This window comes from Manis javanica, chromosome 4 (assembly GCF_040802235.1).
Source record: "Manis javanica isolate MJ-LG chromosome 4, MJ_LKY, whole genome shotgun sequence".
Lineage (NCBI taxonomy): Eukaryota > Metazoa > Chordata > Mammalia > Pholidota > Manidae > Manis > Manis javanica.
In genome coordinates, this window is record NC_133159.1 from 25,593,847 (window position 1) to 25,621,525 (window position 27,679).

Sequence of the window (27,679 nt, forward strand, 5' to 3'; positions counted from 1 at the left end):
ATACTGCATCCAGCTGTTCCTGAAGCATCCACCATTTGGGCTTCCCTGGAACCTAAGCCAATAAATTCCCTTTTGTGTTCAAGTTTCTTTGAGTTTACTTTCTCTCACGAACCACCAAAAGAATAATGGAAGTAGGCTAGTTAAAGACATTTTCATTGGAATCCAGCCGGCTCAAAAAAGCATTTGGAGCCACAGCTTTATCGAGTGTCCAAGGGTTCCTTTGCCAGCCTCATTCTTTGTATATATACTGTATTTCCTTGATTCAAGCATGCCATCAGTAATGACATGTGCTGTCAATGTGATTAGAGTTCTTTTTGGAAAAAGAAAAAGGAAAATGAAGCATGGACTGCGTTTAGTAATTGTTTTAGACTTTGTCTTGGTTTCAGAAGGTTTAAACTATCAGGTAGGAAGGCAGGGATTACACCTTAGAATCAAGGAGACATGGAGCTTCCTAGGGGGCTTTTCAGGAAGGGATGGTCTGAAGTAGGGTCATATTCCTGTGGCCTGGGCAAACCCCATCATAATTCCATTCGATTCTATTATTTCCAACTCTCTCCCACACCCGGGGGCTTGATGTCGTTCTGAAAGAGGGTTCCCTTTCTGGCTCTGGACTCTCGGGTCCTCACTCTCCCTCCCTCTTCCCCAGCAAATACTTCGGCCTCAGTCCTTGCTGGACTGGTGGCCCAGGTCCTGCTGCTATTGGTCATTTACCAATTACCACTGAAGAGAGTGCACGTGAAAGGCTGCAGCAGGCACACAATCTCCTACCACTTTCTGTCAACGGCTCTTCCTACTGACGTGGGCAACTTATGAGCTGAGTCCCCATTTAGGGAAAATGATCTCTCAGTAGGGAAGCTAATCAGATCTGAGATGAAGAAATCTTCCTAGAGAAACACAACAAGCCCAGACAGAAGCACTTTCAGGTAGGGATGCCCTCTCTGCCTTGGCCAAGAGACAGAGGGAGGGCGGGGGGTCGACTGCCTAGACAGTGTGGAATCACGTGCTCATTTCTGGCTTGGGCATTTTATGGGGCCACCTCTGAGGACAGACATCCACACAGAGGAGGATTTCATAAGGAAAGAAAAGGAGGCTTCTAAATACTCCTAAAAACTCATTTGCCAGGAATCCCCCTACCTCCGCTATATATGGCTGACCTATGACATGTTCATGTTTATGAGGAGCCCTGTGGGCTCTGTCTTGCCCAGGCCCTGATTTGGTCCTGAATAGGGTAGGGAGGTCATTAGAAGGCAGAGTCCAAGTTAGCTATGTGGCCTCACATCCAGTATCGCTGAGCCAGGGGAAGCCCATTCAGCCGTAGTCTCCCTTGCGCTCACCAGGTTGGCCTGATGAATATGACTGGACTCCTGCCTCAGTTTCCTTGACTGGTGTTATAGTTTCCTTAAGACTGGAACCTTATCTAAATCTGTTCACCAAGGCTTGGGGCCCTGATGCTCCGCTATTTCTTCCATGCATGCCTCCTGCTCCTCCGGCACCTCGGATTCATATTCCAATGGGGTGTATGCAGCCCCTCCCCATGGACAAGTGTAAATTGGGCACGCCATCAGGCTGCTGTCCTTTCTGCCATCTGGCAATACCTTCTGTGATACCTGAGATCAGGAATGACAAAAAGAGCAAACATGCCACCACCCTTCCCACTCGCTCCCATGCAGACCTCACTACCTGATCTCTGCATGCTTCTCAGTGAATCCAGATGTGGCCTCAACACATGGTCCTTGGTGGCCACAACCAATGGACTGATGCTAGCATTCAAGATGAGATCAATATGCCCTGTTTGCTAGATCCCTGTCTTTTAGCCTCTAACCCATCTTGGTTTATTGTGAACCACTAAGCCTATCTTGATTCCCAGCCAAATCAGACCCCTTTGGGGCAGAAATCCCAGGCCTCACCTGATTCCCTTGGCCACTAACTTGGAGGCTGATATCATGACCCCCAGGAGAACACTGCACAGTACACCTGGAGAATGCTATGGTCTCTGGACCCACTCACAGCTGCTCTTAGTATTCCAAGAGCTTCCACCAGGTCAACTGCTCACATCCCACCCACTCCTACCCAATTCTCATTACCTGACTCCAGTTCACCATCCCACACTGGTTCCAGAGGAAATTTTTCTAAAATGCAAATAACAGAGGAAGACAGGTGAGCAACCCAGGCTTCCAGAGTCTCTGAAAGAAACTGTCCCAGGGCTTATCCTTCACCTCCTTGCTTGTAACTGCTGGCTTATGGGCTTGTCAGTCCTACTTGGTTGTGAGCTCCTACAGGGCACCAAGGAACCTGGCCCTCTTCGGCTTCACTTTTGTTCATCTTCTGCAGCATGATGCAAGACAGGATAAATAAGTGAATGTGCCACAGTTCATTCTTGGGAACCAACACAGGAAATTTATGCTCTCCACCTCTTCTTCTCCCATGGCCCTCCAGCCATGTCCAGGGTGGAGACATGACCACTCCTAGGAACAGGGCACTGGCCAAGGTTTAGGAGAGCAGAACCCCCCAAGGAGGAACAAGGAAGCACTGATCAGGAGAAGGGTGGGCACCTCCAGGGAGCCAGCTGACCAGATGGTCTCAAGCATAGACACTCTGAAAGCTGCCAGCTCATCACCTCCAGAAGGTCCTCATCTAGTCCAGGAAGGGACAGACCCCATGAACAACAGAGCATTCTGAGTATGGGTGGAGCCGAAAAAAGAGACTCTGAGCCCAGAACACATCCCAGATGATGTGCAGGGGACTGGCTACCTCCACCTGAAATGCTCTCCCTCTCTTTTCAGGACTCAGACACCCCTGAGCATCATTACCCCATCAGGCCTGACCTCAGGCTCCTGGCAGTGCCCCACTCTGGGGCAAGCACACAGAGGCACTCAGTCCTCAGTGGAAGACGGGCAGGCCCGGGCAGTAGCTGTGGAACATGAAGCTCTTGAGAAACAGGAGTTCTACTGCAATTCCTGTAGCTGCTGGGATACAGGCAAACCCTCAGGACTGGCCTCCTCTGACCCCTCTTGGTGAATTATCTTTTATCTGTCAAATTGGTGAACCATTGTTTAAAAATGTTAATGTTTAGCATTGAGGAGAGTATGAGGAAATGGGTATACATTACTGGCAAGAATATAAATCTTTCTGGAAAGCAATTTTAAAGTACCTACCAAAAGTCTTTTAAATGGTTATGCCCTTTTGGATTTATTCTAAGGAAATAATCAGATGCATCCAATGATTTATGTATAGGAATTTTTCATTGCAGCATTATCTATCATAGGGGAAAGTGAAAATCATTTAAATTTTAAACACAGAAAATTGGTTAAATAATTATAGCAATATAAATATTATACATATTAAAATTCCAATTTTATGCACACATATACCAACATATGCTTGGGAGGATGAACACCAACATACTAATTGTGGTCATGTCTAGAGGGTAAGGTCTCAGTTGATCACAATTTTTGTCTCTGTGCTTTTGGGCACTTCCCCCTTTTTCTTCCATGAATGTGTAATATTTTTATAATCTGTATGAGCAAGACATGTGGTCTTGAAAAAAAGTCAAACGTTTCTAAGTCGGGCTGTCAAACTGCAGTTTCAGTATAAGTTGTTTGACTCTGAAAAAACCTAGAGATTTCACTTAAACCAACAAATGATTACGCTTTATAAAGCACGCAAAACCAAATCAGGATTCTGAAATGCGCTGCCAGTTCTCTGCTTCCATCCGTCAGGGGCTCTAACTCCAAGTGGGCACAGGTGAGACATGAAAACTACAGGTGTGCTCAGCATGCTCCATTTTACTACCATCTTCCCATGTTTCCCCATTTAACCTTCCTAAGTCCCATGTGAAGTAAGCAGGGAAGACAACATCACCAGTCCATTTTTATAGAGGAGGAAATGCACATCACAAAAGGTAAAATGTCCCATTCAAACTTGTCCCTCTAGCGAGAAGCCAGGATGGGACTCTAATGCAGGGTTCCTGACCACAGCTCTCTCTTCTTCCGCTGTGCTGCGCTGCCCTGCTGGTCATCTGGAGCACTGGGGATGGGTGGAAGTTGCTGTGAGTCGGGACGGAGCAGTGCCAGGCCCAGTACTAGGAAAATAACCTAGAAGAAGTCCAGCTGAATACAGTCCTTGGTGGTCTGCCACAGGGCTCTATTACGGTCCCATTTTGTTCAACTAAGCAGAACAACAGGTTTCAGTACCAAAATTGTTTCTCAGCCAACCACACAGGACTCTGTCATCCCTTGCTCTCCTTTCCAGCAATCTTCTTAGCAGTTTTTAAACCAGCCTTGTCTCTCCTACACTAAAAACAAACCCAGAACCTCACTTGGCCCCACATCTCTCTTTATCATTCAAACATCTCTAAAAAAGGGTCTAGGTACTCATCTCTCCTTTCTCATCTCCTGTTCATGCCCAGCTGCACTGGGGGGGGTGAGGGGGCCCTCCGTGGCTAATTCCACTCACCCTGGGGCAGAATCCAGCAGATGCTGAGCAGCCTTGGTCTTCCTGGACACTCGGCTGCATTGACCGCTGCCACTCCCCCTTCTCCTGGAGGCTCTGACCATTTGGAATGTGTACACTTTACTCCCAGTTCCCCCAGGGCCTCAGGGAAGGCCCATCATGGAGGCCTCTTCCTCTGCCTACCCTGGGTGACTCCCAGGGACCCAGCCTCACTGAATTCTCCACCATGACTGCCTCTCCCTGGCTCACACACGCCTTCTGATGGTGCTATCATGTTGTGATGGTTCATGTTATGTGCCAACTTGACAGGCCATGGGGTGCCCAGATTGAATGTTATTTCTGGGTGTGTCCCTGTGGGTATTTCTGGATGAGGTCAGCATTTGACTTGGTGGACTCAGGAAAGCAGATGGCCCTTACCAGCGTGGGTGGGCATCACCCAGTCCATTGAGGGCCTGCATAGAATTAAAAGGTGGAGGGAAGAATTTGCCCCTTTTTTCCTGCCTTGCCACTTGAGCTGGCACACCTCATCTCATCTTTTCCTGCCCTCAGACTGGGATTCACACCATCAGCACCCCTGGTTCTCAGGCCTTGGGCCTCAGACAGAATCACACCACTGGCTCCCCTGGGTCTCCAGGGTGCCGATGGCAGACGGTGGGATTTCTCAGGCCCCATAATTAAGTGACCAATTCCTCATAGTAAATATTCATCTATCTCCTGTGGTTCTGTGACTCTCGGGAACCCTGACTAATAAAAATATTTAAGCTACAGACCGCTCAATTTTTCCCTGAAGTCTTTCCTAAAACTGCTTGACCTCCTGGGACATTTTGAACACTCCTTTTCTTTCAGTGCCTCCCCGACCGCCAAGTTTAATAAAAGACTAAGTCCTGCTGACCTCACTGCTCTGCAACTCAGCCAAGCCTCCGGTCACCGCCACCATGCCCACTGCTGTCGTCCCAGCTCAGGCATCATAATCCTGCACCTGGACCTGTGCACTGTTCTCCTCGGCGGGCCCCTGCGACCCATCCTCTCCTCAGCCACTAGAGCGGTCTTTTGAAATGCCTCTTCCTTGCTTCTGGGAGCCCTTCAGCAGCTCCCCATTGTCCACAGACAACATTCAGATCCTTAACACTCATGCAAGCCTCTCTGCTCTAGATCCTGACTATTTTACAGTGTCATTTTATCCCTTTACCTACTAATTAATTATTAATACTGAACCACACGACGTCTTTACACACCCCATGCTGGCCTTTGCCCCCAGCCTTGGCTCAAGCTGCCCCTTCTGCCTGGAATGCCTTCCTCTCCACTTCCTCATTCTTCCCTGGGCTCACTGGCCTTCCTCCCTCAAGCCCCAGTCACGGTGGTACCACCTCCAGGAAGCAGAGCCCAGGCAGGGAGTTATGGTTCACAGCACCCTACCATGCCGGATTATAATGATGATATATCTCATCTGCTAAGCATTTATAATGGCTAAAGGTTTACCTGCATTCTCCTATCTTACCCTCTCTATGGCTCTATAAGGTAAGGTCTATTGTTATCCCCATCCTGTAAATGAGGAAAGTGAAGCTTAGGGAGGTTCAATGACTTCCCTGAGGTCACAAAGGTCATCACCAATAAGCTAGAGCTGAATATGACTGACAATTGCCAGAGCCTGCCACCTCTCAATGATCTGTTTATAAGTCTCCCTCTGCAAAAGGCCTGGGAGTGTCCTTCTCATCCTTCAGGTCTCTGCTTCCTCCAGACCACCTTCTCTAACATGCCCACCTTAAGTCTTGTTCAGATACCAGCCTCTGCACTCCTGCCAGCCCCATCACAGCCCTGGTCACCATGCCGTGACTACTGGCATGTTACCCAGCTGTGCTGGGAGCTCCACGAGGGCTCAGGCAAAGGCTGCTTTTGATTGCTGGGGATTCCCCACTGCCTCACACTATGCTAGTAATTCCCGATCTAAGTACTACATGCTTCACTTCTTTTCCCACTGGAGGCTCAGCCCTCATCCAATAACTCTGTCTAATAACTTCTAGATGTAAAGGTAGGTAGAGGTAGACAAACGTCAAAACTGTCAAAAGTCCAGAAATCAGTTTGGGAAACTGGGCAATAAAAGTCCCAATTTCCACTTGCTCTGGGGTGATGCTTTTAACTGCTTTTATCAAGATGGGAAATGAAAACAAAGAGCATCTATGAGCATCTTCTCATGGGAGACCATCCTTGGTCCACCCTAGATCTCTGGGCCTCTCCATCAGTTTTGTTTGTCATTTCCAACAGTGAGTGAAATGTTTATAAACATGTTCTGAATGACTAAATGAGTTGAATGAAAAGGAATCATCTGGATGTCTGGGGACCCGAGTGTTAGAACCAGCTATTGACAGTAAGACTACGGAAAACAGCACTGCCTGGCTGGGGGCAGTGTTCTCATCAGAAAAACTGAGAATGTAGGCTGAATAGTTCCAAGTTTTCTTGCAGTTGTAAAGCAATCAGGGCCTATGTCATCTGGCCCTGTGGCCTCTCTGATTCCACCTCCCCTTCATCTCACCCCCACTCATCTCCTCCAGCCACCCTTGACTCTTTGTTGGTCCCTGAACATGTCAAGCCCACCTCAGGGCCTTTGCACTCACTATTCCTACTGCCTGGAGCACTCTTCCCCCAGACATCCTCCTGACTCACTCTTTCCCCTCTTTCAGGCCTTCACATAAACAGCACCTTCTTAAGGAGGATTCCCTTGTTACCCAATCTAAAATTGCACCCTCCCCACCCTGGACCTGTCCAATCCCCTTTCCCTGCTTCTTAGTTTGCTTTGTAGTCACAATCGTCTATATACTATATATTTTACTCATATGTTTTGTCTATTGTCTGCTCCATGGACTACAGTGCAGGCTCCATAAGGGTATTTATTCTGTTCACTGCTTTAAGCCTGAAATTTCAAATTGTTCCTGGCACATGCTAGGTGTTCAATAAATATTTGTTGAATGAATGAATGAATGAATGATTCTCCATCAAAGACACACGGTCCCCAAAAGGAAGCTAGTGAAATACAGCAGACTGTTGAACAAATGGGTTTGAACTGCAGGGGTCCACTTATATATGGAATTTTTTTCAATAAATACATTGAAAAATGTTTTAGACATTTTTGACAATTTAAAAAACATTTTCTTTCATCTAGCCTGCTTTATTGTAAGAATATAGTATGTAATACATATATCATACGAAATATATGTTAATCAACTATTTATATTATCGGGAAGGCTTGAAGCCAAAACCTGTGGAGCTATCCTTGATTTCTAACACCCCACTTCCAATCTGTCAGTCGACAGGAGGCTGTCAGAAGTTTTGGGGGAGGCAAAAAAGTTATACACAGATTTTGGAATGCACAGTGGGGGGTCTGCACCCCTAATGCCTGCTTTTTTCCAAGGGTCAGCTGTATTGCCAGATCCTAAGCTCTTCCTAATTATAGATGTCAGGGCTTGGGGACAAAGGTGACACATCTGCGTCTCCCCAAGTGTGCCTGCACTGCACGGTAACCAGGAGCAGCTGTTGCTTTCCTGGGGCCCCCACCTGTGACCTGTTCCCAAGGCTTCCCTTATATACCAATCATCAGCCTTTAGAAAGAAGCCCAACTCCAAGCTGAAGCCACAGTTTTGCTAATTGTTCCCCGCATGCTAACACCAGCAAGGCAGCTAAGTGTTCACGGACATCTCCAAAGGGACAGCCATGGAACTGAGCTCAGAGTTGCATTCCCAAGGACGTTGCTTTGAAAGCAGACGTCTCCAATTTCCTTTCAAGTATTATCACTCATTGTCATGCCCATTATGGATTTTTCAATCCATAGTTCCCTGGGCTGGAGGTGCCTGCCAGGCACACATGTGCTTCTGCTCCCCATGCGGCAGGAGCTTTGTCTGTACTGAGCCCCAGCTCCCCAGCCCCCACCTGTGCACAGGCGCTGTCCTGCTCCTCAGATGTGCACCTTCTCAGCAACACAGGCTTCTCTTGTTTCTCTCTGGACCTGGGGAAGAACCCATAAATTCTCCCCACCTTCTGAAAGCCTGCATCCCTCTGCTCAGCCAGCTCTTCCCAAGCTCCTGCTGGGTCCTGGGTACCTTCAGGAGGGTAGGAAGGGAGCCAGTAAGCCCCTGGGCAGAGACCAGCTCTCCTTTGCCACGGCCTGTACTGTCCTTGCAGGCTGACCTGCCTTCTCCTTGACCTCTGGAAGGAACTGAAGGGATGGTCACTGCAGGGACCTGAGAACAGACACAACTGGTTCCTAGGGGCACCCCTGGGAAAAAGGGGCAACAGGCCCTCTCTAAGTACTTCAGACAAAAGCAGTTTTGGGGAGTAAAGAGAATCCCTCTTTTCTATCTCTATGCCCCTCCAAGTTACCCCCACCTAACCTCATGGCTTTAAGCACTGTCTGCATTCTGAGCAGGCTCCCACATATCTGCGGACAGACTCTCTCCATCCAACTGAGCGCCCGATCTCCGTACCCCCAAGCCCATTCCACCCAAGGGCTTCCCTGTTTCAGTTAACAGCAGCTCCGGGCTGCCAGTTGCTCTAATCAAAACCCTTGGAACTATCCTTGATTTCTAACACCCCACTTCCAATCTACTGGCCAATTCTCTTAGCTCCACCTGCAAAATCTGTCTGCACTAGACCCACTTCTCAGCCCCTCCACTGCCACCGCCCTTGCCTGAGCCCCACTGCCTCTCACCTGCAATGCTGCTGTAGGCTTTTGCCAGTCTCCCTGCTCCACCCCTGCCCCACTCTAATGTAAGCAGCTGTTTACAGGGGGGTCCAATCAGGCCATCCATCCTCTGCTCAGACCCCACTAATGGGCTCCAGTGCCTTCAGAGTAAAAACTGCATCCCTCCCACGGTGTGCTTGACCTGGTCCCTCCTTCCCTCTCTGACTTTATCACCTCCTATCAGTCTCCCCCCACTCACTCTACTCTGGCCGCACTGGCTCATCTCTCTTCTTCCAATGTCCAGGCAAACTCTCACCCTGTGGGGCTTGGAGGTGCTGCTGACTCAGAGCCTAGAGAATTGCCAGTAGGTGGCGGTGTGGAACTCTAAGTCCATCCAGGGAGCCCTTTTCCTCGAGCGTAAGCGACCACTGTGCCCCAAGCTCTCATCTCTCAACCCCTGCATCACCAAATGCTGCACCAGGGCTGCTGGATTCCTCATGCGTCTCCCCCACTAGATCACAACTGGCCACGGTCAGAGACTGGGACTTACCCATCTGTGTTTTCCGTGGCCCTGTTCAAAGGTAGGTATTCAAAGAATGTTCATGGCTGGGTGGATGAATGAACAAAATGCTAGGTTTTCATAACAGTTACAGTGCCTGGGATATTGTCTCCTGTCTAAGCTTGATTGGATAGCAAGAAGCAATAGAATAAACCCCGTGTCCACAAGGCCTCACCAGAAGCCAGCCAGGACACATACTTCCTCTCAGCTGTTCTCCAAGACACAGGAGAGAGAACATTCTCCCATCCTGTGAGATGGAGCTGCTAAAACCACAGTCTTCCAGACATTTCCCAAGAAAGGAAGGGAAGCTTCCCACATCTTAGCCTTCATGTGAGATAGACACGGGAGCTTCAGAAGAGCCCCATGTGGTGCCAGAGCAAGAAGGAATCTTGGAGGATGCAGCACACCCAACCGTCCTGGGCATAGCTACAGATGAGCAGTGCTGTTGCCTCATGTGGTCACGATCAGCTCCACTTTACAGCTGAGAAAACTGAGGCACAGAGATATCATAGCACATTTTTCAGATAACACAGTGAGTGGCAGATTAACCCAAGAACGACTGGATCCAAAATGCAAGCTCATTGTACTGTCCTGGCTGCTTCTTGCTTTCCCCCCCCGCCTCCAGAAAAGGGTGGGAGACTAGCTAGGTGAGGGGCCTAAGGGGACACTGAGGGCCCTGGGTCTAGGCTTCCCGATGCCTGAGGAAGGCTCACGACCCAGGTCAGGCTACCGGGCTTTCTCAGGCCCTCCGCAGCTTGCTGGGTCATGGAGGGCTGCAGAGATTCCAGAGCATGCTGGAATGCAGGCCACGTGGAGAGCTGCGGGGTGTGGGACTTGCCATGTGACTGTCTCCCTGCAGCCCCAGCATTCGTGGGGCTTGATTGGCAGGGCCAAGGCCAATATCAGAGATTAGAAAACAGTTTGGAATCAAAGTCAATTGAATTAATAGACCGGGAGTTGCTTTAAAGTAGTTGGTTACAGAATCATAGAGCTTTGAATTAGTGACTCTTAGATCTGTTATGAATTTCAGAAGGCATCTAGGGAAACCCCTAACCAGCTTGACCCATCTTATCACCAAAGAAACCCTCAGCAGGAGAAGAATGTGTGTGTGTTCACCTGGTGGGTGAGCTCAAGCTAGTGTGGCCAGCCACCAGCAGGATGTATCTCTGAAGTACCCTGCTTTGTCCTCTCAAAAAACGGCCATTTGCATATGACTCATCTCTCTCTCTCTCTTCCCTCCCCCTCCACTGCCCATTGTGTATGTGGGCATGTTTGTGTTTGTGTATATATTTGTGTATGTGTGTGTGTGTGCATGTGTGTATAATACCGCTTTAATGCTGCTACGCCTGATGAGACTGGAAGAAGATGCCTCATGTTCAGCCTGTAGATTTGGGCACCTCAAAATACACCATGTATCCCCCAGGGCTATAATCAGGCTATTTCACTGATTTTTTTTTTCATATTTAACATTTAAACAGCTCAGAAATTGGGATGAGTTCTACAATCAGGAGTGTGTCATAGCTTAATTGGCAGTGTTTTTTCTTTCTTAGTGGTGCATAAAATAATGGTGCATCTTACAATCGATGGAATGTTAAATTGATGAAATCCAGTACATACACCAATTTGAGAAGTATGCTAATGGGATCTCTGGCAGGCCTTGATCAATCAAATCCTTGCTCAAGTATCTCTAGAGATGGGGATCTCATTACCTTAATAATTAAAGCTACATAGCATTTCTTCTTGATTCTTGGCTGAAATTCACTTTTCTCTAACATATTATACATTGGACATTAGTTTGCTGTCTGGAGCCATCCAGAGTAAGCATTTATTTGTCTTCTATGTGACAAATCCTCATTACTTCCAGTTTTTTTTTAGCTCTTCTTTGCAAGACCATTATTTTTCTCATTCATTCCTTCCAAACACCTGCTCTGTGCTGCAGATACAGTCCATGACCCTCAAAAACACCTTGCTACTTATCATTGCTTTTTAATGTGGGTTTTCTTTCTCTGAATATACCTGCCTCCCAAGATCTGGAGTCTGTATGTCCATTAATAGAGCCATTATATTCACAAACAACTAAACTTCTATGTAGTTTTCACATAAGCTTGGACTTCACTGCTGTTGATTTTAGTTTACTCTTTGACTCTGGATTTTCTCCTGTCAGCTCTTTATCACACAGTCAACACTAGAGTAGCCATAAAGAGCAACATTTTAAGGAAATCAACCACAACCTCACCGTCCTCCCATATCAATTGTTTCCTTTTTTATTTCCATCCAGTTCCTGTCCATAAAGACCTACTTTACATGGTTGTAATAAATACAGGGAAACAATTTTGCATTCTGCTTTTTTCACTGAAAATATCATAAACATCTTTCTATACTACTAAATAATGCTATTATAATTTTAAATGGCTGCATAAATCCATTAGGTAGATATCCCATAATTTTCCCTATTGTTGGACATGTTTATAGTTTCCAATTTTTCATCATTATAAATAATGCTGAAATCAACACTTTCATGCATATAACTTTCTTCTTCTGTTGAATTATTTCTGTAGGGTATATTCCCAGAAGGCAAATTACTAGGTCAAATGACATGAGCATTTTATGACTCTTGATACATGTTGTCAGATTGGATTCCCAAAGGACTAATTTACACCGCCACCAGCAATGTGTGAGTGTGCCCACTTCTCTAAAACTGCCCCAGCATGACTGCAACCTCTTAAGGCTCTCCCAGCTACTTTACTAGGGATAAAGTATCCTTTGGTTGTTTTAATCACGTTAGTCTAATTACTTAGCAAGACCAAGTAGCTTTCCCATGTATTCACTTGCTGACTCTATTTCCTCTGGTGTGAACTCCAGATATCTTTCTTACCACTTTTATGGGCTTGTTGTGTAGTATGGAGATTAACCCTTTCCTACTATGCTTGGCATATCATTCAATAGTCATTTTTCTTTCCCTTTTGGATGGTTTTTATTATATAGGATTTTTACATATCCTATTATATATCCTATTTTAAATATCCTATTATATAGGATAGTTAGACTGAATGTCTTTTCCTTTTGTCAGACCCTTTAAAGTCCATAACTTGGCACAGCTCTCTATTGTAGTGGAATTTTTACTTTGATCTAATAGTCCCAGCTGTGTGAAATATTTTTATTCTCTTTTTCAGGCTCAAGTTAAAATGCCTGGGTTTGAACCCACATTCTACCTCTTAGTAGCTGTGTGACCTCAAGGGAGTTATTTAACCTCTCTGTGCCTCACTGGTAAAATGAAGATAATAATAGTGCTACCCCATGGGATTGTTGTAAGGATTGAATGTTAAAATGTAAGGCATTTAGAAGAGTACCTGGTACCTGGTAAGAGCTGGAACAATGTTAGCTTTCATTATCATCCTTACAATCATCATTGTCCAGTGTATTTGCTCTTCCTTCCTTCTCTGAATCCTCTGCAGAATTTCCAAGTATGATTTTTAGGGCTTCATACACCTTACTTATAACTGGAGATCCCAGCACTTGAACATTCATGTATGCACTTAATGTACGGGACTCTTAAGGTGAGCTTTTTCAATCAGTTAGTCACATTAGGAATGTCTGTCTGTAGAACAGATGTGAATATCATAAATATTTTTGTTCAAGCCACTGTGAAAGGCTTAAACAGTGTTCCATGTGTGGGGCATTCCTTCTGCTCCAGCAGCTTAGCTACCCACCCACAGGGAAGGCCAGTGTGGTATGAGCCGCAGGCTAGGGCTTCCCTTGTGATGGCACCCTTCCCTGTACAGAAGAAGGGCCAGGCACACTGTGTACTAGACAATGGTCCCCACCTACAACTGGCCCCCTGGCCTTCACATTGCCTTCTGCCCTCCACATCACCGAGATAAGGCACAAATTTTCTCTATCACTTCCCTGCCAAAGACCCTTCAGTGACTGCCTCTCTCTGCAGACAAAGCCCAAGCTCCTTCCCATGGTCTCCCAGGCCCCCGACCCTCATCGAGCTCAGCACCTTCTCCTTCCCCTCCTCATCTTACACCCCCACCCTGCAGGGTTTCTTGCAGGTGTTTAAATATACATGCTTTCTCTTTCTTCTAGCCTTTAATTTCATTCATTCATTTACCAAATATTTACTGAGCACCTAACATGTGTCAGGACCTGTTATAGGAGGTGAGGATTCAGCAGAGAACAACAATAATAATGAAAAAAATACATACGCCCTCAGCCCAGGACACTTACATTCTGCTAGGGGAGACAGACAATAAGCAAATACACGAATCATCTGCCATACATCAGGGAGTGGCAGGAGTGATGTGGTGGGAGGGACTGGGTTCCGTAGTGTGGTCAGGAAAGGCCTCTCTGATACGGGATGTCTGAGCAGAAACCTGAATGAAATGAGATGGGGTCCCCAGGACAGGGCAGTAGAAGCAAAGGGAACACAATGTACAGGGGCCCTGAGGCTGACACAGGCTTGGCTTGCACATTCCTCTGTCCCCTCCGCATCACAGGACTACTCCCAGCAATTTAATTCATTACCAAGCCCCATCTGTGTGAATCCCAAAATACGGCTGGGTAAAGGTCCTAAGAGAGCGGCAAGAAACAAAGAGCTGGAGGGAAATGTTGACAGGCAGGGAAGCAAAGCTATCACCCCTAAAAAAGAGTCCCAGGCAGCAGCAGTCTCCTCATCAAGGCCAGGTCTGGGGAGCACAGGCCCTGGGAGATGTGTAGGGTCATGTGCTGGCCCATCTGACTCCAGGTACCTCTGCTCTCCTGTGGGGTCAGGAGAGGTGGGAAGGGTGGGCTCAGAGAACTGTGTGGGACTGACTTTGGGAGGCAGCACAGAGTGGAGAGAGATGCACTTTAGAACCAAACAGATTTTCAAACTGTGTGTGACTCTTACATGCCATATAACCTCAGGCAAGGTAACTACTCTCTCTGGGCCTCGACTTCCTTATCTATAAAATGGGGACCTAAGGCCTTGCTTGCAAGGTGGGGATGTGTCAGTGTCTGCAAAGCTCCCCTCGTATTGCTGGGCATGTCCAAGGTGCTCAACAAGTGATGGTTCTTTTGTTTACTTCATCTCAGAGGCCCTAGGCTTATGGACCCTGCACTTGAACGGATGCAGGACCGTGAAACAACTCCTATCAATGGGATGGAAAGGGGAAGGAGAGAGTTGTAATCTGTCCACCTCCAAATCTCCAAATCAGAAGCTCCCACCTAATGCAGTAAGTGCTTTTCTCTCCTGCTGTTAAAATGAAATGTCAATGGGTTCAACCCTCAATTATCCACACTAATGAGGGGAAGGGCTGAAACACTGGCTAATCACCACCTCCCCCACCCCTCCCAATCCCTCTTCTATGGGAAGAGATGGAATTGGAATATTCAATCTGATGCTGCTATTTGAAAATGTTATCTCCTGGCTCAGCTCAGGGGTTGGGAGATCACCCCTTCAGGAAGAGACAGTAAAAAGGCATGTGTCCCCTGAACCTCCAGAGTGGGGATCACTGGAGGAAGCTCTGATGGGGTCCCCTGACCTGGATCTACAGAGGGAGAGGGATGTGTGTGTCCAGCCCTGGTTGCTGCCAGAGCTGTAGCTGAAGGCTGGCTCTCCCACCTCCCACCCAATGGTCCACTCAGGTCCTCCCTGAATGTCCACCATATTCAGATCCCCTCCCAGTGGTGTTCTCAGCACCTTGGGAGCCATACAGGAGGGGCTGGCAGTGGCCTTGAGCCAGCCACATTAGGGTTCTAGGGGCTCCCCTACCTCGGGCACAGACGCAGGAGGGAGGACCAAGACTGGGCATCCTGCTGTCTCCCACTCAAAGGGCATTTATCAGCTGAAGACCTGTGCTAATAGGTGTTAAATAGAGTCCAATGCAGAAAATTGGGAAGTAATGAGACTTTGAGTCAAGAGAACAAATGAAGAGGTGATCACATGGCTGACAAGAACCACCATCTGAATGCTAAGAAGGAGAAGCTCTGGCATCAGAGAGCCCCGGGTCGGAGAAGAGGTCAGAATAACAAGGCCACCCCCAAATGAGGCTCCAGGGTGGTCAAAAGCAATTTAGCAGTTACCATATTTCATCAGTCCCAGGGTACATGTTTTCCCATATTTTACTATCACTGAAATTGGAATGTGTCTTATAATCGATGGCATGTCATACTTTAATTGGCAGCATTTTTTCTTTCTTAATGGTATATCAGGGAAAGCTGCATCTTACAACTGAGGGCATCTTAGGTTTGATATAAGGTCTACCATGTTCAAGCACCTTGAGCAATTCTCTCTCCTTGTCTGGGTGAGATGATCACTCATACTCCCACTGATGTGAGTTGAGCATCATTTCCTAAGCATCCACCACATGTCAGACACTGGGCAAGGTACAGCTGTGGCAGTGAGCACAATAGACCTTACGCCTGCTTTTTGAGTGTTTATTCCATGCAAGGCTCTGTTACAAAGTTATGACATGAGCGGCTTCATTGTTCCTGATGACAGGGGAGGTCAGAAGAGGTTAAGTGACCTGCTCAAAGTCCCACACTGGCTACAAACTGGCTGAGTAGGGAGTCAATTCTTCCGCCAGACGACCCTGCGCTTGTAATCTCGGTGCTCTATTGCATGTTCCCGATGTCTGGAATCACACATGGGAAGCAAAGAAGACAAATGCGGAACAGGAAATGCACAGGTGATGCACAGGACGGGAGGAGACCTGCATGGAGCTGAGAAAGAATGTGAAGGGAGCACTGTTCACCAGGGGCAGCCTCTGGAGTTAGTTTAAGTAGAGACTGGAAGGACAAAAAGAGAAAAGAGAGGAGTGGCAGAGTCAGGGAAGGAAGGTTCAGGAGAGGGGACTCAGTGTGTCTGAGGAATGAGTCAGGAGACAGTATAGTGCGCAGACCGGACCAAGGTCAGTGTGGCTGGAGGAGGAAACAGGGGGTGGGGGTGCTGATGCTCAGGCTCTGATGGCCGGGTAAGGAGTTTGTACTCCATCCTGGAAGCAATTAGAGGATTTTAAATGAAAGCTCACTGAGATCCTTGCATCTAAGCATCTAATGATTCTCTGAATCTTTTGTTGGGACAATGAGTGACTGTGGACTCCTAAGAGGAAGCAGCCTCTGAAGTGAGGCACCATGTGCAGTAGTTTGGGTTGAGCACTGCATAAGGATACCCAGGCAGAGGGGGTGAAGAAAATTAAAACCCAGACTACACACTAGCCACTAAGCCATAAGCTCACAGGCTGGTGACCCCTGAAGGTGGCTGCTTCTGCTAATTTGCACAAAAGCCCTACCTGGCCTAGCAGGGATCCAGGTTAGGAGAGGCAAGTACTAGTTATTACTGTAGTGTCCCTACTGTGAACCAAGCCCTGGACTAAAGTGTCATGGTGACAGAAGAAACACAAAATAGGTGATACTCCTTGCTCTTGGACAGCTACAAGGTTTGACCAAAGATTCTGTCATGGGAAAGATATTTTTTCACTCCCACAAAACACCCCAGGCCCGATTAAAACAGTTTCCTTTTACTGGGTGCCTATCATGTACCAAATCTCATGCCAGGTGTTTTTTATACCTTTACACTAATGCTCACTCTCCCTGAAGGGAAGAGAAGATTATCCCATTTTTCATAGGAGGGTGTTAACCTCGTGCCTTGACCAAGGTCACACAGAGGGGACATGGCAGCATTCAAACTTGACCTCCAGCGACCCAGCCAGGCAGGAGAGTGCTGGAGGAATTAGTATTTACGTGATAGAGACTAAGCCGGCATTTGCCATGCACTATATCTTTTAGTGCTCACTACAACTTATTGAGGTGGACATTACAGTTTCTTTTTTTGCAAAAGTAAATCAGCTCAGGGAGACTGAGAGGCTTGCTAAGTTCTACTAGCTAGCCAGGGTTAGAACCCACCTCTTTCTGACCTGTGTTTCTCTGCTCTCATTCACCCCTTCCAACAGTTTTAGTTCTCAAGAGCTCCTTGCAAGTAGAGGCCACTCCTTATTCATTCATATTCCTCTACCTTGGACCCTGGCATAGAGCAGGTGTGCAGTAAATACCTGTTGAATGAATGAATAAACAGAGACAGAGAAGTCAAGTGGATGTACCCCTTACCTGCAGGCAACCCGGCCACCTGCAAATGCCCTTTCCCCTTCATCACCATGTCTTCTGACATCCTGACATGAGGATGGTCAGGGTACTAGAGGTTTTTCGTATGATATCATCTTTAAGTTATGTTAATATTCTTTCCCAAAGGGGAAAAATATTCCTGCACATGATGAACTGTTTGTGGGATTACTGAGGATGTGATATGAAATTCATCCTGATTCCCCACTTATTGAGAAGTGCTACCCAATTTGTCTCAAATGTCACATCTCTATGTATTAATTTGCTACTCCACAGTGCTGATTAAAAGGAATGTTCTCCAACTCCCAAGACAGAGCCATCAGATATGGAGCAAGTTCACTCAGGGGGCACATACCATCCCTCCTGGGCAGAGGAATGGACATTCATCCCCTCCCACCCTAGAGGGGGCCTCGCCAGGCCTGCTGTTCTCGCCCAGAGTGGCCTGAATGGTGTAAATTGCATATTCAGTGTATATATATATAAACATCAGGGAGAGACACACCAGGAGTAAATTGGGAAAGATGGAAGCTTCTACACACTCAAAGAGAGACAGAAGGACACACAGTGAGTGTTAGAGTCAGAGACAGCCACCAAAAGCAAGATAAACAACTAAATTCCAGAGGGATTTAAAGTGAAATATAGAAATAATACTCTAAAAGAATGAAATGAACATTTATCTGATCTTGGCATGAAAAGGTCCTTTCTAAGCATGACACCAAAGGTGGATCATAAGAGAAAAATATTTTAAAGTGAGTGGAATAAAAATGAAAACTACTGCCCATCAAAAGGAATCCATGTTAACATCCTTAATATGCAAAGACTGCTTGCAAGAAAAGACAAATACTAACACCCCTAAAAAATACTGGGCAGAGACAAGGACAGGCAACTTGCAAAATGATCTACAAGAGGCTAGCAGGTGATGACAGGTGCTTGACCTTCCCTATCATCAAAGAGGTGCAAATTTTCACACATAAGATTGCATTTTTTTACCCATTTTAATCAATGAAACTGATTTGAAACTGACCAATAGGCGAGGTAGGTAAAGTGTGGGGAAGAAGGATGGGCCCTCGTAAGCACTGTTGGTGGAGGTATGCCTCAGCACCTTTGTGAAGACATGTGGAATTATGCATTAAAATGTAAAAGCTACTCAGTCTTTGACCTAGCAACTGCACTTCCAAGAATTTGTTCCAAGATGATAATTGGATGAGGGTTTACATTGTACTACAAGGCTGTTTGGCACCTCAGTGTCCACAGACGATGACTGGGTAAATAACTTGGGTACATGCAAACCACAACGGCTCCCTCACTGATGTTCATTAGGATGGACAAGCAAAGCAGGGCTCCTTCTCTTAACACAGGAAAACACCATCCTCATTAACGGGATTACAGAAATGCACATATGGCACGACCCTCCCACCCCGGGAGCACGATCTGCACCTGCATGCATGTGCACGTGTGTGTGTGCAGAGAGCTGTCTAGCTGCGCCCTCACTGGAATGGCAGAGGACGGGCAGATCCGCAAGTCAGGAGTAAGGCCCCAAGGGGATTCAGTGCTGAGAAGGCCGTTGCCAGATCTAGCAAATAGATATACAGGCTACTGCATTAAATTTGAACCACAAGTGAACAATGGGTAATTTCTTAGTATAAGGATAGCCCGTGAAATTTTGAGGATATACTTTTACTTTAAACAAAATTGAATAATTTAAAATTCAAATTAACTGGGCACCCTGTATTTTATGTGGCAGCCCTGGCTGAGAAGCTCTGGACACCTCTTGTCACCTCCCTGGGAGGACGCACACCAGCCTGGGGGGCGATGAAGCCTGTATCCTCCTCTGCGTCTAACTTAGCTCCAGTTTACCTGCCCGTGCAATGGAGCCATTTATCTCTGCCTTACTCCCAGGGTTTTGCAGACAGTGCGGTGCAGAAAAGCACAGTCTTTAGTGACAGAAAACCCGCATTAAAACTCCTGGCCATCAAGTAGCCTGAAGCTGAATACAAAACTCCTGAGTCCCGGCTGGTACGACATCTGTAAGATGGAGATAGCAACATCTGTCCACAGGCTGTCATGGGGATTAAATGAACTAATGTATGTAAAGAGCCTGGCATACAGTCAGTGCTTCATGCAGGTTGATCCCGTCCCTCCCATCCTTGGCCTCAGCCTAGCTTTTTCCCCCAGGGATTACAACTCAGGCACTGCCTGTCATCTCAGGGCTTGACTATCGGCCTTTGTGATCTTTGTCTTGACGCAGCAGCAACTGTGAGCTCACACTCTTCACCTGACTTCACCTTTCTCCAAAAATCCCTAGATTTTGGTTCAGATTTTGGTTCAGCAGCTCAGTTCCTTATCTGCACTCTTCACCCTCCCGATGAGGGTGGAGGAGGATCAAACTCTCTTTGATAGCAGACTTTCAGGGGTGTCAGCCAAAGGGAGCTACCCAGAGCAGGCCCTGCTGTCATTTTGAAATGGGGAGGGCAGCATCCTGAACAGAGAAGCAGGGAGGAGGCCCAGGCTGGCAGCGGGCCTTGTCCTCAGGAGCCTGTCTGTCTGCTTGCTGTCCAGCACAAATGACTAAGGCGGACCCTGCAATGGTGGGGGGAGGAGGAGGGGCGGACTCTCCCTGAGAGCCAAATTTTCACAGTCCTTTTAACGAATGATCTCCCCCTTCCCACCAATGAGGCCTGGAGAGTTTAAATAAATCTGCCCAAGGTCAGTTAGTCAGTGATAGGCCTAAGAAGCTCAGTAAATCCCCAAACACAGTCATCTGGTGTTTTCTAATAAGCACAGCGATTGGTCTCAGGCCACCACTGTGGACGTGTGTGTCCCATGGTTGGTCCCGAGTAGCGGGGAACTGGTTCCTCCCTACGGGTTCCTCCCACCTTCCCGCCTTGTCCCTCTGCTGTGAGTGTTCAAAAGTCAGTGTGACTCAAACTTTTCCAGATGCACAGAGTGCTCCTAGTCCGGTCCTAAGCCGGGCCAACGATGTTCGGTGATTGCTCCAGCCTTGGCTTCTCTGTGCCTGACTCCCTTGTCCATACTTACATCTGTGAGCCACTCTGCCAGCAGCCACACAGGCTGCAGAGCCAGCAGAAAGCCTCAAGGTGACTGCACAGGACTTAGTTACAGCCACCTGTTAGCACTGGTCCAGGGTTTGCCGAGGCTGTCTTCTTAACACAATGACCCTAGAGACCTGACCCCATTATGTGGCTGAGGTGGGACGGGCCCTTCCTTCTGCCCTGTGGTCCTGCTGCAGAATACTGATCATTCTTACATCTGGGCTGCCTCCAGTGTGGCCAGGTGGAAGGAGGGACCCATTGGCCTCTACTCTATCCTAATATTTTGTAACCTCTTCTGAACCACAGACTCTTTGTGAACCGGATGGAAGCCCTGCACTGAATCGACTGTGGCCCTGGTCCAACAGAATTTTCTGCAACAACTGAAATGTTCACTATCTGTGCTGTCCAATACAGTAGTCATGTATGGCTACTAATCACTTCATTTGAGACTAGTGCAACTGAGAAACTGAATTTTAAATTTTGTTTAATTTTCATTCATTTAAATATAAATATTCATATGTGGTTAATGGCAACTGTATTGAATAACACAGCTCCACCGTAGGGGTCAGCAAACTTTTCCTATAAGGGGCCAGAGTGTAAATATTTTGGATTTTGCAGACCATATGATCTCTGTGGTAATAATTCAACCCCAAAGTTGTAATGCAGGCAAAAAGTCATAGATAATTTATCAACAAATGAACGTGAGTGAATTCTATATTTACAACTTCATTTACAAAAAAGCAAGCCAAGGGCTGGATTTAGCCAGGAGGGGCATCATTTATTGATCCCTATTCTAGATTGCTCCTCAGAAAAAAAGAATATATATATATCCATATATTCAAAAACCTCTGATTTCAACAGGTTTGCGGACCTTTGACGTCCAACTATAGACCCTGCCCATGAACTCCAGGCCAGAAACTCGGACTGAAAGGACTCTGTGAATGCACCCTCAGATCTGTGCTGCCTAGTGGAGAAGTGCTTGGCGTCGTTCCCCAGAGGGGATGGTGTGATCATGGATCAATAGGACACTTTTCTCCTAAAACCCCATGAAAGTCCAGGCCTCAGACAAATATCTACAAGGATTGCTTAATGAGGCTGCCACAAGGGCCCGGCCACGGCCTCTGTGTGTCAGCGCCTCCAGGATCTCTGCAGGTACCAACCCTAGTGTCACTGACTCCCTCCTCCCACCGTCCCCAAACACAGCCACTCTCCCCAAGGTCAACATACTGTAGGAGAACTGGCCAGAGAGACGCGGATGAGGCCTCACTTAGTGAGGAGGTGGTAGCTCCAGCTTGGAGAGAATTGGTTTGGTTTCAGGGCCGAATGTTCAGGGTGAACACAAGCCAGGCTGACCAAGATCACAGATGTGGTACGGGGGCACCTGAGCAATTTTTGGGTGGGCTATCTTAGGAGAGATATCTCACGTTAGAGACAGGGCTTTGTCAGGAGCCCTCCGTTGAAGCAATTTAGAGCTCACGGTTAAAGGCATATGGAACTTGCTCTGCAGCCGTCTCAGAAACCTTTAGTTAAAAATGACTGAGACCTCCTCAGGAGCCTTCAATTACTCAGACCCGGGGTGGAGGTAGGACTTGCCCTCTTTCCATGGTGTATTCCTAGCCAAGCCAAAGGTAGTATCTATTTCTATATTGCTATAGCTTCATTCAAGAAGGCATCACTTATTCCTTAAGTTCTTGGAGGTAGAAGAAAAAAAAGCTGACTTGCACGCTTTACTACGGTGTTATGCCAGTGCTGTTATTATCATTAACAGTCTTAAAATATGCCTATTAACAATCTCAACACAAAATAGCAGTGCGGATCTTAGCCAAGAGCATAATTACCTATTAATGAGATGTAAATTTCCCAGGGAAATGACAGAGATCTTAAAGTACCACCTTCTGAACTAACATTATAAAGTTAATAATAACAATAGTGTATAATCTGAAGATATCAGTGTCAACCTGAATGCTAACACCATATTTAAACAGGTTGAGAAAAGTGGAAATTATTTGCATAACTCAAACCAAGAAATCCTACTCTGGGCTATTAAGGAAAAACAACTGTTGTTCTCTGAATGATATAAAACCTACTCTCTGCAGTCACTATATTGAGCAGAAATTCTTTTCAGCTACTAATTTTATTTCTTTCACTTAGGGTTCATATCTCTCGTATTTCCAAAAAACCACACTGAGGTACCTTATACAATGAAGCCCAACAGAAAATAGAATTAAAAAGATAAAAACACAACAAAACCTACACAGACAAGTAGATGTTCCCAGGCCCTCAGGAGAAGCTACTGCAGCTGAGCTCCAATTGCAATTCTCAGTGTCCTGGAAAAGCAGCCTGGACAGTTTAAGTAACTGAGTTTCTGGTTAGTAACCAGCCTTGTTATGACAGGCACAAGCTCTGAATCTAAAATAGCCCTTCCCTGCAGCTATTACAACCTCCCTTGCTAGGCCCTGGCGGCCGTGGGCGAGAGGGGTGGCACCTACCTTCATAGCTGGCATGGAAGCCCTGAGCACTGACCGCGTAGTCACTGATGAGGCGCAGAGAGAGGGTGGTGGCTGCGCTGACGATGGTGGCTGGTAGCTGAAAGCCTGTGAGCCTGAAAGACAAAGAAGCATGATTTAGGGAGAATGGCCCCCTTAGGGACTGCACATCCATAAACATTTATTGAGCCCCTGCTGAATGCACAATAGGGGGCTACTCCCCCAAAGCCATGTGCTGTCCCTGACCTGGAGGCCTGCCTTACTTTGTGTCTCTTCTCTTTTCCCTCCTTGGGCATCCTCTCTAGTCTCTCCACTTTCTGGCTGAGAGCCTTTGAGGCTCTGGATAGACTTTACCACCAATTTACAACTAATAGTTGCCAATAGATAATATTTATTCACATACTGTGGAAAACATATCCAACCCTCTGTAGCCGAATGTGGATGCCTCTTACCATAGACTTGATTCTTTAAAAGGAGTAAGTCTATTGATTTCATGAAAAATGGTAAGTGCTTATTATTTTTAAAAGATGAAACCAAAAAATAGCAACACGATGCAATCTAGAAATAATCATTCTTGACAATTGACATTCAAAGAGACAGAAGGATCAATAGATGGGATCATCTTCAATGAAATAATTTTATGCAAATAGGATCATACTGTACATGCTTTTAAAATTAAAATGCTCAAATCTTTTTTCCTGCAAGTTAAGTGAAGACAAAGAAACCAGGGTGAAATGGAAGGAATTGTTGAACCTGAGATAATATGTTTTTAATACAAGAGAGTCATTTTTAAAAGATTCTTCTAATGTTCAAAAGAGAAAATAATGAAGCTTTCATTGAACACTTGGGAATGTATTTTAGGAAAGAAGTTGTCCACTGCTGGGCACCCATACATGGTGGCCCCCACAAGTGACCTGACCGTGCACACAGTCTCCTGTCCCCCTTTGTCCTTTATCCCCTATCTGAGGCTCACCCTGCCTCCCCTCTACCCTCACCAGGGCTCTAGGAGGGATTTCAGGTTTACATTTACCCCCATATCTCACCTGAGGGGTCTGCCCCTGGGAAAGTTCACTCTGGATTTGATGAGACTGAGTAACAACGGCAGAACATTAGGGGTAAAAGGGTTTATACCAAACTCTGTTCTCACTGTGGCAAGTTGCTGGAGTCACGTCTGCCTCTGGAGCATTCTCAATCCATCTCCGTCTCCTCTGGGAAGAGCTCTTATATAGTGACACTGACAGTGATAATGGCTCATTGCCAATGGGTGTGTAAGCATTAGCCTCACAGTAGGCCAATCACATCACCAAGTGGTTTAGGGTCAGGTGAGGATCCTGGCCATAGGAACTTCCATTTTCCCTACACCCCATTATCAAGTAGTCTGGGATACTGTGGTGCTCCTGGATCCCTCGCTATACCCCCCACTGCTGTATCACATCGGGATGCTCAGATGTCCCCTGCAGAGCATGGGCATTGGGTTCAGACAAGTTAAACCAGCTCTTTGTTAATGCCCATCATTAAAAGCCCTGTGCTAGATGAAGCCCTTGCGCTTCCCACCATCCTACTCTTATAGGATTTGTGTTAACTCAGGATAAACTCAGACAAAAAAAAGTGATCAAACCTACAAATGGATGACCATGTACGTTTCACGGTCATCTTCTCTTCAGGTATAAGAACTCCCAGCAAAGGATCCCTACATGTCCCCATTTTCTCTTCCTGTCCCTGCCCTGTCTCTCTGTCTCCCTCTCCCTCATTTTCTCACATGGGTCAAAAACTTGTATATAAAATAATGAAACTTGTATATAAAATACATATTAGAAAGAAGCACATAATTTTTTGTTTATCATATTAACTCGGGAAGGCCTCTCTAAATGTGATGTGATCAGAGGATTCCCTTGGCTTCTATCTGCCCATCTTCTTGCAGGCAGCTGCCACTGCATGGGGTTCTGACAGGTGCCCCACCTGGTCACCGGCCACAACTGGGCACATGGCCAATCATGGCATTTCCCTCATCTTTATGGGCTGGTCTGAGGCATGGGGATGAGGGAAGAGCACCCAGAACGAGGCAGGGTCACTCTGAGTCCTTCCACGGGATACGATATACAGATTCTGAGTCTTTTATTTTTGGATTTCTAAAGCATTAGAATGCCAGCTTGGGACTGCCAACAGCCTTTTTTACCATTACACAGGGCCTGTCTGCTTTAGAGAAAATGATATTCCACATAGATATAGACAAAACTGAAGAGTGAGAAGAGAAGAGAAATGGAGCCCCAATAATATGTTGTTGAGATCCTTGATGCACCAGGTCGAAAGATCTATTTCTACAGGGCCAGGTTACAGGAGCCGACGTTCTCCTTTGCTTCCTTCCCTGCCATCCTACCTTCCTGCCTTCCCTCCCTCCCTCCCTCATTCCTTCTTTCCTTTCTTGTTTTTTTTTCTTTGCTCAAGCTAGTTTGATTTGGATTCTCTCTCTTGGAATTGATTGAGTACCGACAGATACAGCATGAAACCCCAGAGGCCTTAAAGGAAAATACTGCTTGATTTAATTATGTGAAAATTAAAAGCATGTATGCACAGCAAAAGAAACTGTAAAAAAAGAAAAAAGAGGGTGAGAGAGAAATGCAAACTGGGAAGCTTATGCATACTATATATGACTGGGAGAGAGTATTTATAATCTATAAAGAACACATACAAATCAATATGTAAAGATAGACAGGAAAAGAGGAAAAAGGGCAAAGGATACAAACAAAAGGATGTTCCATGTAATTAATACCAAAAATACAAAACTAAATTCACAAGACTCATTTTTCACCTATTGACAAATATCCAGAGTTGGCAAAAGTTAAGGAACACAGATCCTGTTGTCATCAAAAGGAAAATAAGGAAATACTACAAGTCACACAAACACATATTTGACAAACTACATGAAATGGACCCGCTCCTTGACAAGCACAAACTCCCATAACCTTCCCAATGCAAAAGAGATCATTTGAATAGCCTCATAGCTATGAAGGAAACTGAATTGGTAATTTAAAAAATCCCCAAAAAAGAAATAGACAGATCCAGATGGTTTCACTAGAGAATTCTACCAAACATATACAGAAAAATTAACACCAACTCTACACAATCTCTTCCAGAATAGAGAGGAAGAAGGAACACTCCCAAACTCATTTTGTGAGATCACTATTACCCTGATACCAAAGCAAAAGACAGTACAAATGCAGAAAACTAAATACCAATATCCCACATGAATATAAACATAGAAATCATTAACAAAATATTAGCAAAGAGAATTCAGCGACACATAAAAATAGTTATACACGATAACCAAGTGGTGTTTGTTCCAAGCATACAAGGCTGCTTCCATAATTGAAAATCAGTCCATGCAAGTCATCATATTAATGGGCCAATATTAGACATGATCATATAAATTGATGTCAAAAAAGCACTTGACAAAATTCAACGCTCATTTGTGATTAGAAAAGAAAACTTTCAGAAGACTAAGAACAAAAGGTGACTTCCTCAACTTGATAAACAGCAGCGACAAAAATCCCACCGCTAACATCACACTTAATGGTAAAAGACTGAGTGTTTTTCCCTTAAGGTTGACAGTGAGACAAGGATCTAACGATCCAATTAGAAAACCAGCAAAAGACACAAGGAGACATTTTACTAAAGAAGATATAAGGACGGCAAATAAGTGCATGAGAAAACGTTCAAAGTCATTAGCCATTAGGGAAATGCAAAAACCACAATGAGATATTGGGACATATCACTAAAAACACTGGCAATAGCAAATGCCAGCAGTGCAGGGCAACTGGATTTCTCATCCAATGCATACATATGTAAAACAGGACAGACACTCCAGAAAAACCATTAGGTGGTTTCTTTCAAACAAAAGTCTACATGTACACTAATCATACAACCCATTGATCACACTCCTGGGCATTTATCCCCAAGAAATGAAAAGTGGTGACCACACAAAAACCTGTACATGATTGTTCATAGCAGGGTTGGGTTTTTCTTTTTTGGGCGGGGCATTGGGGGTTAATAGCAAAACCTAGAGATGCCCAAAATGTCCTACAATAGGTGAATGAGCAAACTTCAGTACCACACAATGGAAGGCTACTGAGTAATAAAAAGGAACATGTTAACAACTTTGATGGATCTCAGCAGTATCATCTGAAAGAAAACAAAGATGACATACCAGATGATTCCATTTATACGGCCTTCTTGAAGTGACAACATTAAAGAAATGCAAACAACCCCCAGTTTAGTGGTTGCAGGGTTTAGGGATGCAAGGAAGGGGAGTGAGTGTGACTACAGAGGACCAGCACGAGATCTTTGTGGCAATGAAGCA

General features: G+C 46.0%; 1 protein-coding gene across 5 annotated transcripts in view; it reads right to left on the reverse strand.

Annotated features, from left to right (window-relative positions):
- The window catches only part of CSMD2 (CUB and Sushi multiple domains 2), a 600,037-nt gene that overhangs the window by 451,680 nt on the left and 120,678 nt on the right, over positions 1-27,679 (reverse strand). For all 5 annotated transcript variants that reach the window (XM_073233614.1, XM_073233613.1, XM_037010709.2 and 2 more), the window contains exon 3: positions 23,326-23,438. In XM_073233614.1, coding sequence (XP_073089715.1) covers positions 23,326-23,438 — 113 coding nt within the window. The remainder of the gene's footprint in view (positions 1-23,325; positions 23,439-27,679) is intronic.